This window comes from Anopheles coustani, chromosome 2 (genome assembly GCF_943734705.1).
Source record: "Anopheles coustani chromosome 2, idAnoCousDA_361_x.2, whole genome shotgun sequence".
NCBI classification, from domain to species: Eukaryota; Metazoa; Arthropoda; class Insecta; order Diptera; family Culicidae; genus Anopheles; species Anopheles coustani.
Window position 1 is genome coordinate 66063662 of NC_071289.1, and position 13129 is coordinate 66076790.

The window sequence follows — 13129 nt, forward strand, 5'->3', positions numbered from 1 at the left end:
ATAAACAGTGGTTGAAACAAGCCCTGGTGTTTCTGTCTTCCATCATTTGTGAAGTGACATTTGAAAGAACAACATCCTATTTCAACACCAGACGAATAGCAGATTTGCCGCATATCACTTGGCTAATGTAAGTTATTGAGTCCCTTTAATTAACTTTCCTCCAGGCTAAACCGTCTCGCTAAAGTGAGTCTTTAAATTGCACTCATTTTCTTTTTTCAATATCATGTAATCGGGTTGTAAAGTCGCAATTTGGGGAGCAAAACAATGTCACTTCTGTCACCATATGACAAATGTAAATTAAGCCGGCGCAGAGCTCTGAGCCGACATTACTGGTTTTTTATTTAATTTTCCTGCTTTGCCACCAGTTTGTTGGCCCTAACGCCTACTGAAAATAAACTTTCCAGGCATTTTTGACCTCCTATTATGGTTCAAGCTTGCTGTGATTAAATATTTTCAATTTTTTGCCGCGAATTTACAAGGCATCTCCTTTTCACAAAGCATACACATACACACAGTTATGCTGGGGATGTTGACGTATGATTTGGTTCGCGGAAGGTTTCCTCGCCAGTTCAGTTGCAAGTTGGTATTGAGTTCGAGTAGATTAAATAACTTACCGCGAGATTGTGTCATCGGCGTAGGGGCACAATGCGTTTTTCTCCGCCCGGTGTAACGAGAAACATATAAACCTATCAGTAAAATTGCCTTAGAAGTACATTTAAAACGTGTGAACGTGCTGTAAACATAGTGCCATCTCCGGAAGGAAGTTATTCTCAGTGCTGATACGATACGGGCAATTCCAAGAATGGTATTAATTGTGCTCGCCTTCTTCCTTTAATCCGGAGTCCCTCGGTGAAGGTCAAGGCTCTGTTAGTATCATCCACACCCGCGGTATGTGCTAGTGCAAGTGTTATGTGGCGCGTACGGACCGAAGAAGGGAACCAGCAACAGCGACATAAGAATGCTGGATCGATGCGGATGCAATGAAAATGTTAGTAGCACGGCACTGAATACGGGGCCGACAGCAGAAGCAATCAACGGCCAACATCGTCATTTAAGAAATTCGCAAAACTTCGAACCTGCTGTCCAAAAGCGAGGTTACTGCGATTCGCGTCATACACCGCGAAGGCTGTACAAGAATCTCACTACCATTCGGTAGGAAAACGACGGCATAGCCGTCTATGATCCAGCATAACGTCGGCTAGCGCTTTATCGCATCTCAATGATAGCTTATCTCTCCAAAATGCGCTCGGCCGCGTCAGAGATGACCGGAAGCGACACAACTCAGTTTCTGAAACTATCCAGCGCCGTTTTTTACGGCCTTTCGTCGTTCCTGATTACGGTGGTCAACAAGACCGTTCTCACCAGCTACCGGTTTCCATCGTTTCTGGTGCTCAGCCTTGGCCAGCTGACCGCCAGTATCGTGGTGCTGTTCGTCGCCAAGCGGCTTGGATTGGTCAAATTTCCCGATTTCAGCCGTGACATCGCACGGCGGATATTCCCGCTGCCACTAATCTACCTGGGCAACATGATGTTCGGACTGGGCGGAACGCAAGCGCTCAGCTTACCGATGTTTGCCGCCCTGCGAAGATTTTCCATCCTGCTGACGATGCTCCTGGAGCTGCTGGTGCTCGGGATCCGGCCGACGCTCGCCGTCAAGGTGAGCGTGTTCGCCATGGTCGGCGGGGCGTTGATGGCCGCCCTAGACGATCTTTCCTTCAATCTGCAGGGCTACATGTACGTGATGATCACGAACACGCTCACGGCGGCCAACGGAGTGTACATGAAGAAAAAGCTCGATACGGCCGACATGGGGAAGTACGGGCTGATGTACTACAACTCGCTCTTCATGATTCTGCCGGCGTTCGTCGGTACGTGGCTCGCCGGGGACATTGACCGTGCATGGCAATACGCAGGCTGGGATGATCCTTTCTTTGCCGCCCAGTTCCTGCTCTCCTGCGTAATGGGCTTCATACTATCATACAGCATCATTCTCTGCACTCAACATAATTCCGCCCTCACCACGACCATCGTCGGCTGCCTGAAGAACATCAGCGTGACCTACATCGGCATGTTCATCGGTGGGGACTACGTGTTCTCGTGGCTGAACGCGATCGGGATCAACATCAGTGTCACTGGAAGCTTGCTGTACACCTACGTTACCTTCCGGAAGAAACCGAGCAGTTCCGGAGGAGCCGGTGGAGATGCTAATGCGTCCGATAAGAAGCTACTGCTGCCATCGGGTGGACGAATTGATAACGTGTGAAATAGATTTCTACCATGGACCGTATCAGACAACTGCATGCACCATAACGAACAAAACCAAAGGGACAAATGGAGAACATAGATCAACAAATAGGATTCAAATGACTGCCTGAGTGAAAAGAGCGATATTTATTAGTAAAAATATGGGGCGCTCTGCTTCGGAACATGGGCACGTTGTGCCCGTTCTGGTGGTTTAATATGATGCATCCTCGCAACGGCCAGTGAATCGGTGCATTAGTAGTGATAATTTAAAAATATTCTCGGGATCGCGTAACAGACAACGGAGAACATTCTTACAGGAGTTGTAGTACTGTAGTAAGCATTTTGCCAGAAGATTCCCGAAAATTGATATTAATCAGTAAATCGGAATACACAAACGCCCGTTAATTCAACTGTTTTAGTTCTGTGTGTATTTTAAGTTGGAGTGTACGTACGAAGTATGAATTTTAGTAAAACGAAAAAAAAGGTTTAGTGTTAATACAAACAACTGATGGCTATTGTGTACAAAAATAAGAAATTGGTTTGTATTGGATCTTCCGGAAAGAATGTGTCCCTAATGCATTTGACGATTTGTTGGTAATACGATGGTTTAATTATTCCACCTGCGACAAAGAAAAGGCATTCGCCGAGGTCATTGCTAAATTAAATCCAAAATCGTTCCGTTTTCTTAATGTTCCCCACCAATAGCAAATACCTCTGGCAAGTCTTTTTATGTCACGGCCAAACGATTTTCAAAAATACATTTTATACTGCCATTTATAGTGGAAGGCGTGCTCGTGGCTGGAGCAGCTGATTTAAAATTTACATAAATTCACCGTTACTAACAGGTTATTCAAACGTCTACCATGTAAAGTTGGTGCGTGTATCTTGCGAATTCTATCGATAGGCGTGAATTGATGATTATGTGTTTATGGGCTCTATTTTAAAAGTTACCAAAAATATTTTTTTATGTGGATTTTTTATTTTATTTTTTTTAAATCGTTCGATCTACACTTCTTAAAGCTTAATTTGTAGATCTTCGTTTTTGTTTGCCTCTTGAACGATCTTGTTTGTCTGTCTAGAAAACCTGTTTGTCTGTACTGTATGAGCCGGTAATACTCCAAACTCCATTCTGATGCCACACAAATAACCTTGAACTCCAAATGACGAATACTTCAACGTTTCTGGGCATACGATGCCTGAAGTACAGGTTGGTGCTTATTTTAGCTCTCATACCGGGATATCAACAGTTGTTAAGCATAATCGTTCACTGGAACCATAATAAATTAAATTGGCTATAAAGGAACAAATGTGACTTTGCCTAACGGGCTAATTAAATTAGTTTTATAATTTTAATGAGACCAAAAATAGAACTTTAGCTTTGTTGGGCAAATACTGCGGTATCTTCATTATGTATGTGTTTTTCTCACCAGCATAATATCTAGCTGTAGCCGGATGGATCAAGGTCGCCATTGGTTATTTCAAATACCGTCACCACTGCGAGGACCGGAAACTTCTATTACCCGAACTCGGAGTTGGCCATGACTTCCACACTGATGATCTTCTAGCTTATTGATGACACGGTTGCATCAGAGAAAAATACTTCTCTATCAAACTGAACAGACCAAAAATGCTTTAAAAGGTCGCATTAGTACGTTCATTCTATGAAGTTCCTCTTGATTCCCAATGGGCTTCACTGGGTTAATGGTTCAGGGTCATTTGCTAACACGATTTATGCCAAATAGAATGATGTAATAACGACAAAACTATGACCAAAGCAATTTTGCCCGAGTTTGTTTTTAAAATCATAATTACTACGATTACTGGTAGTTTATGAACCAAACAGGTTTAAAAAAGCAACCCTTGGCCCATTTACGACTCACACTTGTTAGATCAATTTCAGTGGAAAATATAATTAAACTGCTATCGACTATGAACATCATTACTGCCGTCTAATGGAGCACGCGATTGCTGCTTGTTTTAAGGCTGCATGAAGTAATGTAATGGGGTGAATAACGCGATATTATATAACGTACAATTTTTGCATATTACAGATCACTCAAGCGCTATTCACTTTGGAGATTTTATTTCCTACATCATGCTACTAAGACGAGGTTGGCCCTTGGTTGGCAAAGGTCCCACATGCCTACATCGACGTGTGTCATCGTCCACCATAGCAAAGCTTTCAATAACGATTCCTACGGACGATCAACAGTCAACAACTGATCGACAGCAGATGGATGAATTTACGAAGGAATTCTTACGGAACCAAATAAAAGTCAGTGACGTTCAACGGATTATTTTAAGTGCAGGCAGCTCACTTGCCGCTCTGGTTGATCCACGAAGGTGCTATACCAGCAGCTAATGTTAATTACGATTTGGTTTACAACTTGCATGATTTCTTTTCTTCTCAGGCATGATATGATCGCATGCCTCGGAGAGACTACTGGAAGGGAGGCACTGGAAAATATGCAGTATCTAATGCAAAATAGCGAAGAAGGACAGCAAATCTTAAGAGAGAAACCACGGATCAATACACGTACCGTCGACATGGAGGGGCTAAAACAACTACCCCCCAATACATTCGGTTACAATTACGTCAAGTTCATGGAGGATAATGTATTCATTTGTTTGTGTGAATTTCTTCAATTGGCAAAATTAATCGCGAAATTGATCTCTTCCAGAACATAACTCCAGACTCACGCATGGAAGTACGATTTTTAGAGGATCCGGAACTCGCCTACATCATGACACGCTATCGGGAAACACATGATATGGTCCATGCTGTCCTGGATATGCCCACGCACATGCTGGGTGAAGTCACAGTCAAATGGGTCGAAGCACTGAATACCGGTCTGCCAATGTGCTACGGTGGGGCCATTTTCGGTGCATTCCGTCTTCGTCCCAAGTAAGGATTTCTTGCCAACGGTATTTTCAGACACAAAAGTTATTCCATGTTACTTTCAGACAAAGAAAAAATTATCTCCGGCACTACTTACCTTGGGCTCTGCGGTCCGGGAATCGTATTAAACCTTTGATGACGGTCTACTGGGAGAAGCGATGGGAGCAAGATGTGGACGAATTAAGGAAGGAATTAAACATTGAGCCGTTAAATGTAAAGTCATTGTAGTGCCTACTACACTATATCCCATCTCTTTCACATATTTAATACAATATACAATCTCTAAGTAGAATCATAGTTAGACTTAACTTTCTATTTACCACTTTTTACTTACACTAGTTTGTTTCTACACAGTTATACAACTCAACAGAAACCTTCATATGTACACATCTCAAAACTTCAGCTCGTATTTGTTTGGCTTTAGTTCCTTCGTCTTTTTCGGTAATTCATCTTCGAAAGAGTCCTTCGATCCCCGGCCCAGGAGAAGCTCTAACAAATGGCGGTTGTACATCTCCGGAAGGGTGATATTGAGATCGATAGCGTTCTGCATGATTTCCGAACAACCCCTTAGATTTTTGCGCCAATCTGTATATTACGTCCAAAAAAAGTTCACAGTAAGTTCAAATAATAAAATCAAAAAACGATTCAAGACTTACATTGGTATTCAAATAATCTGATTAACAACGACTTGCACTCTGCCTTCATGTTGTGTTTGAGGAACATTTCTATCAGTTGGTAGACCTTTTCCACATCGTTGTCGTACAGCATTTTGTAAGACAGATGTCCCAATCTAAAAGTATTTCAAATATAGCCAAATGTTTTTGTGGGTTGTTTGCATAATCAAATATTACCTTTTGCTAATAGCTTTCCTTAACGGTTCATGACGATCGAATATCGTTTTTGCCGCCTGTTGATCGCTGTGCCAGCTGCTATGGAAGCTTTTCTCCCAAACATAGCAGATGGGAAACTCATGCTTCACTTCCGTAATGCAATACTCGCACAATCCCATCACGGCCAACAAAACGGCTTCACTCTTTTTTCCTATGGTTTCGTCGATCATCTCCCGCAGCATATGATCAACGGCGATCAACTGATCCTCATCGCTAACGGCAATGATTTCACGAAAGGATTCTAGTGATTTAAATGTGTTGCCAAATTTCCACTGACACAGCGCCCGATAGTGGTCGAATCTACAATCTTTTCCATCCTTTATCTGCAGCTTCACGCAAAGATCAATCAATTGTTCCAGCGTTTCCTTGTCCCTCTCATCCGATAGATACTTAAAAACTGTATGAAGTACTGGTAGAGATGGGATTTTACTAAACTGCAACATTTGATTTATAAGAAGACTAACATCCTCTTTGTTTTGCTCCTTCAGGGCAGTCGCTACAAGCTGATCTAGCTGAGCCACATCCAGTTTGCTTATGTTTACGACCAGAGGATTTTGGGTCAGTTCGGTGTACAGTTCGGTCAACCGGAATGGCACACGCTTTATCGTTTCTTCCTTGATTGGGGCACTTGTCGAAGAGGGAACCACACGCGGTTGTCCGTTTCGATGGCGACTATTTAGTACCTTCCACTTGAGTGATTTATTTTCCACCAGCTCGCTGATGAAAGAATCGATCGCGTTAATATTGGTACTTTTCCGTTGGTTTCCTATTAGCCACGTTAGTATCCACACGTTGGGTATCTGCTGCTGGCGAAATAGGGCCACATGGCGGGAGGTCGTTAGCAGCGAAGCCATTGGACGGGGGAATTTGGAAATTATACTTGAAATTGAACTACGGTCCCATTATTACGCAGAATACCGTAAACTTGTTTACTTCTATTTCGTCGAAATGTGCAATCAGCTGACAATGACTTTTGGTGATCGACAAGTTGAAAGAGTCGATATAAAAAACCATATTTCATCGATCAATGCCAAGGTTAATTGAACGCTACCGATTTTGTATTCGTTTGTATCTGCGAAATTTTTACTGATAGTAGCGATAACATGGTAAAAGATTAACTGATGATGCGTGCTAAACGTTGGTTAGGTTTTTCAGTTTTACAAATTAACAAGCAAGGGATTTTTTTTTAAATTAGAAATGATGTTAATTTGTCGGTCCTAAACCAAGAAGGTTTGTTGGACTAGTTTTTGAGATAGAGATAGAGTATAATATGAATTCACAAATGGTAACGATCAAAAAAATAATTATTCTTTTGCTTATTTGATAAAAAATATTTAATCCTAATAAGTAGAGGCCTCGTCGTGCAAAGCCAAGATAAGTACAATTCGCAAGATGACAGGTTAACTGTCAAATAAAAGCCAACCTGCAGAAGCTCGTAGTAACAATCTTGGGCGAGAAGAAAGGAGCAATCGCCATCATTTTCATCGTTCGCGTACCGCGTTGGTATTAAAAATTGTCTTTCTATCGATTTCACGGCCGTCGTTGTTGCGTCGGGTGTGTGTAGTGTAAAACAATCCAGTGCGTCGCAAGATCGGCTTTTCCTTGCCTTTTCTGTAGTGCTGTTTGGAGCTAGAAGGTTGAGAACATAGTGCAGATTTCACAGCACAGGCCGGGGTCTGGTGTTCGTCGTTCGGGGGTGTAGTTTGTCAACGGAACGAATAATCCAGAAGTGACCATCCTCCACCGAGCAGAAAATAGACTGCTGTGAATATTGACGACGAAGAATACGTAAACTTCCGTACGTACGCTTCGTTCGGCAAGGGTGCAGATATTTCCCGTCGACAGAACAGGAACAAGACAAGAAGTCAAAGCGCATTTAGAGAAGCAGAAAAAAGAACAAGAAAATATGGCTGCTCTGCCTCGTAGAATAATTAAAGAAACGCAACGCTTGATGCAGGAGCCTGTCCCCGGTATCAGTGCCATCCCGGATGAACAGAATGCACGTTACTTTCACGTAATCGTGTTCGGCCCGGAGGACTCGCCGTTCGAGGGCGGCCTGTTCAAGCTAGAACTGTTCCTGCCCGAGGACTACCCGATGTCTGCCCCAAAGGTGCGCTTTATTACAAAGATCTACCATCCAAACATCGACCGTCTCGGTCGAATCTGCTTAGACATTCTAAAGGACAAGTGGAGCCCGGCGCTGCAGATTCGCACGGTGCTTCTGTCGATCCAGGCACTGCTCAGCGCACCGAATCCGGACGACCCGCTGGCGAATGACGTAGCGGAGCTGTGGAAGGTGAATGAGGCCGAAGCGATCCGGAACGCGAAGGAGTGGACGCAACGATACGCGATTGTTGATAACTAGAGTCTGAACAATTTCCCTACACACAACACAGACACACAATAACTTTTATAAAAAGAAAATCCTGCTAAACGAACGATATAAATTGCAAAACAGCAAGCAGCAGCAACAGCATCAGCAACAATAGTAGCAACCAACAAAAGTAATGAAAAGAAAGGACACTTGGAGTGCTGCCGGAGGAAGTAGACGGGTGAAGGCGTGTGTGGGTGCGGGTGTGTGTGTGTGAGCCTAGGAGTATTTCTTCAAAATGTAGTATCATCATCGGGGAGGAGTAAGCTGTCAAAATCTTTAGTGCAACCATAGCAATCGAGAACGGAGGAAGACAACAAAGCAGCATCCACAACACGACGGGCAAAACATGACTATGTCGCATTGCATTGGTTTGTACATGTTTTCGTTTCCGTCGAATCACCATTACCGTCGCCGCATAGGACCTGAGAAATCGATGGGAATCGCAACGTAATATGGACGAAACAATAGGCAACACACGGAGCAGTGACGTGAACTTCAGCTGCAGGTAAACACATTAATCGATCTGGCCGACGTTTGTGGGGAGGTCACGCTAGTGGCCTTGAACAAACGAACAACAAAACATACGTACAATTTGATTTCTAATTGTACACTGCTCAGTAACGAAGCCTGCGTATGTTAGCAGTGCAATGTCAGCATTATTGTGTGTGATAATTTAGAATGAATACTTTCATTTCATGAATGTGGTATAGAACACCCAATTGCTATATCAATTGTGAATAGTATGTCAAACCCTGCAAATGTTATGGTATGGTCTTTTCTTCACTTAGAGTGGTTCTCGTATATGGTTCCAATCCAATTAAAACATCGAAAGAAGCCATACATATTTACTGCATTCTGCTTGGCATTAGAATAGAGAGCAGTTTCTACGAAGAAGAGATTAACTTGCAAAGAACTCTATGCAGGAATTTTCACAGCTGGTAGCCGAAACAAGATGAAAATCTATCGTGGGTTTTTAACTTGCGACGGCAATGAAACACACCATGATAAAAATGTAAACGTGAATTTAAACACCACAGCCATACGATATGTAACCTTATTGGAAAGCTAAATTTACAATGTCTTCAGGTGTTAATGCACTTTCGTTATCTATTCTATTTCTTTTTAGATTGCTTATATTTAATACCGTTCTTTGAGTCGAGCGTCACGAGTATGTTTATAACGTTGTTGGAAATTCGCAGCTCCTATCGACCGAAAAAACAACCAGCCAAAACTACATCGATATCTTGCATTATGCGATATGAAGGAATACACACAAGTCACACAGCGTGGTGTCACCAAAATCTCCGCTTCTACACGTCCGAGATACGGTCGATTCTTTTTATTAACATTTAAATGTTCGGCAAAAGCAGAAGAAGTAAAAATCCAATTCTGTCCTCGCCAAGTCGTGTAAAAGCACTTATTTGACACCCGGATGGTAAACTTAATTAAACACACATACACACACACACGTGCGCGCATAACAGCACCTTAAGTTATTGGAATTCTTAAATAGATGCATATGAAAAATTAAAAAAATAAACGCGTACACTAACTACTACGGCAAGCCACTATTTTCGTCACAACCGCAAAAGAAATAATGAAAGCTGAGATGAAACAAAAAAATGCTAAAGAGCAGTGGACTACGAGAGTCAGTATAATGAGGGGAGTGGGTCAATCCAAATCAAGAAAAAATTGTGAATCCTACAATGTAACAGGAACCAAGCGATTGTGCTGTCCGTTGAAGTAAACAAGTTAATATTCGAATTGCGCCCCCTTCTCCCAGGAAACAAAAATGCATTCTAAGTAAAACAAAATCTATTAAAAACACGAACAAAAAAAAACGCAACTCACACGCAAAACACTACGGAAACAATTGTATATTAGAATGAGGATTAAACATAATTGAAGGAAAATCTAAACCGATTATGTATGACGGACGGAAAATATTGAGAAATGATGCAAATATTATTGTTACTCCATTGCGTTCGTCCGATAACGTTTTCAGTACTCGTTTACAATAAATGTTTTTAGTTTAGTAGATATAGCAAACATGCCTTCCCACTGCTTTTTTTGTTGTGCAGCATGAAATAATTATCAAAGAGTTTAAAATTCAAGGCGTTACCGCCCATTGAGCTGTTTTCATTGACTTGATAATGGGGTTTGGGAAACTGGCAACTGGTTTTGGAATATAAAAGTCTCCACTTTCACTGATCACTTCAGTTCAGTTGTAAGTGAAGAACGAATGAACAATCGAAAAGCCGGCACGAAAGATATGTTGTTCAACCAAATATCCCTGTTCTTGATCTACGGTTTAATGTTCGTAACGAGCCTTCGGGGAGTTGCATCGGAAGACGCCGATGCATTTCCTGATGCGACTTGGCGTGTAATCGGTGGTACCGATGCCGTTGAAGGAACAGCACCGTATCAGGTTTCGTTACAGCATAATGGCAAACATTTCTGCGGCGGTTCCATCGTCGGTGACCGGTGGGTGCTAACGGCGGCACATTGTACCCGAGAGTAAGTATCGGGAATTGCTAAATAAAAACGTGTTGACACACAGTTAATTTGTTTTTAGCCTTCAGGTGGAAAACACCACGATCCTTGCTGGTACAAACAATTTAGGAAAGGGTGGCAAAAACTATACTATTGATCGTGTAATTCCGCATAGTCGGTAGGTTGAAGAAACAGTCCATTCGAAAGCGTAGAAATTAGGTGGTATATTAAGGTTTTCTTAATTAAGATTCGGGTACCCGTTGTACGCCAACGATATCGCATTGATTCGACTGTCCACCCGCGTGACCTACGATGAGCACGTGAAGCGGATAGATTATTCTGAACAGCACGTGCCGGAAAATGCCACCGTGACGCTGGTCGGTTGGGGATACCACATGTACAAAGAGAACCGGCGAGGACTCTCACCGATCCTACAAACCATCGACTTACGCACCTTGACGCTGGACGCCTGCCGCCAGCAGTACAGGGACACCCCGCTGGGCAACTACATTGACGTTGGTCATTTGTGCACCTTCACGATGAAGGGCGAGGGTGCGTGTAAGGTAAGTGTGAGGGTGGTGACTTTCTTACCGTATTTGTAAAGCAATCGTTTTGTTCGACCAGGGTGATTCTGGAGGTGCCTTGATCTGGGAGGGAAAGCAAGTTGCCCTTGTCAATCTGGGTATTCCGTGCGCCAGAGGGTATCCGGATGTTCATGCGCGAATTTCTTACTACCACGATTGGATTCGCACGACGATTGCGAATAATAGTGAGGGTGATGAGTAAGGAAACTATCTACGAGTATAAAAGTCAAATAAACGGGATTCTGTTATTTCACAAACCATGCTCATCGTTTCACTACGAACGGAAATTGGATTCACACTTTTTAAAACATTTTCTGAAATATGGATTTGCTAACGTTAAACCACACAAAAACCAACATTGTTATATGCTGTTCTATCTAATTTCCATACATCATGAAGTACCTCGTTAACCTGCACGTTCCAGGCATTAATATGTGACCGAACGACGTTTCCCTTTAAAGACATAAAATACTTACACTAATTTTACGAGAATGTTATGAGCTTTACAATGAAATAGTTGTGCACCTGACCGTTGGGTTAGTATAAATGTAACTCTCCAAACACCCAAACCTAACAGTCTTTGCTACGTGGTCGTCGAACCGAGTGTAAAGAAACCTAAAATGTTGAAACTAATCATAGTGACGTTGTTGTTGGTTGGCGGAGGAATGGCAAATGAAGATCGTCAGGAGCATCTTCAAGAGCAAATTTTTGTAGAACCATACCACGTGTCGCTACAGGAGAATGGTAAAGTTAAATGTTCCGGTAGTATCGTGGATAGGCGTTGGATTCTTACCTCGGCGTTTTGTGTGGATCGGTAAGGAAAACCTATTGTTTCGACCTACAAGCAGGTGTTTATAATAAGATTTATATTTTCTACAAGGGTGTCTATACCGAATACAACCGTTTCGGTTGGAAGAAGCAACATAATTGACTTCGGTGGCATACCTTATGCCATCGATCGGGCAATAAAGCATAGTCGGTAAGTGAAAACTGAGAGAGTAATAGATCTGATGCTGACCGTACTGTTGTCTCGCGTTCAACAAAACAAAAAATCTTTAAAATGCTCGTAGCTTCAGCCAATCGCGAAATGTCAACAATATCGCATTGATTCGGCTCGCGCAACCGTTGGCTTACAATCGTTTCGTTTCCAACATCACATACTACGATAAATACGTCCCGGACAACGCTACGCTTACGATTGTGGTTGGTGAATTTACGCCCACATGGAACACCACCAACGTGCGAAACCTACCGGAAGCAGAATGTTTGGATCGGTATAAATTTCCGTACATCGAGTTTGGCCACCTGTGCACAGTATCAGCACAAAATGTCGGATCCTGCCAGGTAAGGTTATACTATTCCGTCAATAGTCCCTTCTGATACCCTGTCCCATTTATTTCCTTAAACATTTTCCGTTTTCTTAACAGGGCCGAAAGGGCGGTGCTGTAACATGGCAAAGAAAATTAGTGGCTGTTTTCAACAGCCCATATGGACCCTGTAGCTCCTTCTATCAACGCCAGCCAGACGTGCATGCGCGAGTGTCTTACTACCACGATTGGATTCGGACAACGATGGAGAACAACAGTGACGAGCCATCATCAGATGTTCATGTTTAATCGGATCTAGGTTTGAGGTGTACGACAAT

General features: G+C 42.7%; 5 protein-coding genes across 6 annotated transcripts; 4 read left to right on the plus strand and 1 right to left on the minus strand.

Annotated features, from left to right (window-relative positions):
* Positions 1–53: 53 nt before the first annotated feature.
* Positions 54–5371, plus strand: LOC131263232 (ubiquinone biosynthesis protein COQ4 homolog, mitochondrial). 2 transcript variants are annotated; one of them, XM_058265399.1, is made up of 5 exons: positions 54–127; positions 4296–4587; positions 4656–4860; positions 4926–5149; positions 5209–5371. In XM_058265399.1, the coding sequence occupies exons 2-5, from the start codon at positions 4340–4342 to the stop codon at positions 5369–5371; spliced, it is 840 nt and encodes a 279-aa protein (XP_058121382.1). In that variant the 5' UTR covers positions 54–127; positions 4296–4339. The 2 variants fall into 2 exon arrangements, with proteins under 2 accessions (XP_058121382.1, XP_058121383.1); XM_058265400.1 differs by having other exon boundaries at positions 71–127; positions 4306–4587.
* On the plus strand, positions 546–2766 carry LOC131263231 (UDP-sugar transporter UST74c). Its single transcript, XM_058265398.1, has one exon. The coding sequence runs from the start codon at positions 1220–1222 to the stop codon at positions 2261–2263; it is 1044 nt and encodes a 347-aa protein (XP_058121381.1). The 5' UTR covers positions 546–1219; the 3' UTR covers positions 2264–2766.
* A 59-nt stretch (positions 5372–5430) lies between the features above and the next one.
* On the minus strand, positions 5431–6962 carry LOC131263230 (uncharacterized). The gene is made up of 3 exons (XM_058265397.1): positions 5995–6962; positions 5800–5933; positions 5431–5728 (listed from the first exon to the last, which is right to left on the minus strand). Exons 1-3 carry the CDS (start codon positions 6885–6887, stop codon positions 5535–5537), a joined length of 1221 nt encoding a protein of 406 aa, XP_058121380.1. The 5' UTR covers positions 6888–6962; the 3' UTR covers positions 5431–5534.
* Positions 6963–7497: 535 nt separating this feature from the next.
* On the plus strand, positions 7498–10326 carry LOC131267064 (ubiquitin-conjugating enzyme E2 N). The gene is made up of 2 exons (XM_058269819.1): positions 7498–8912; positions 9534–10326. Exon 1 carries the CDS (start codon positions 7940–7942, stop codon positions 8396–8398), a length of 459 nt encoding a protein of 152 aa, XP_058125802.1. The 5' UTR covers positions 7498–7939; the 3' UTR covers positions 8399–8912; positions 9534–10326.
* Positions 10327–10679: 353 nt separating this feature from the next.
* On the plus strand, positions 10680–13100 carry LOC131264861 (serine protease 53-like). The gene is made up of 8 exons (XM_058267128.1): positions 10680–10924; positions 10983–11078; positions 11148–11463; positions 11525–11682; positions 12062–12298; positions 12365–12463; positions 12555–12828; positions 12912–13100. The coding sequence occupies exons 1-8, from the start codon at positions 10680–10682 to the stop codon at positions 13098–13100; spliced, it is 1614 nt and encodes a 537-aa protein (XP_058123111.1).
* Positions 13101–13129: the final 29 nt, after the last annotated feature.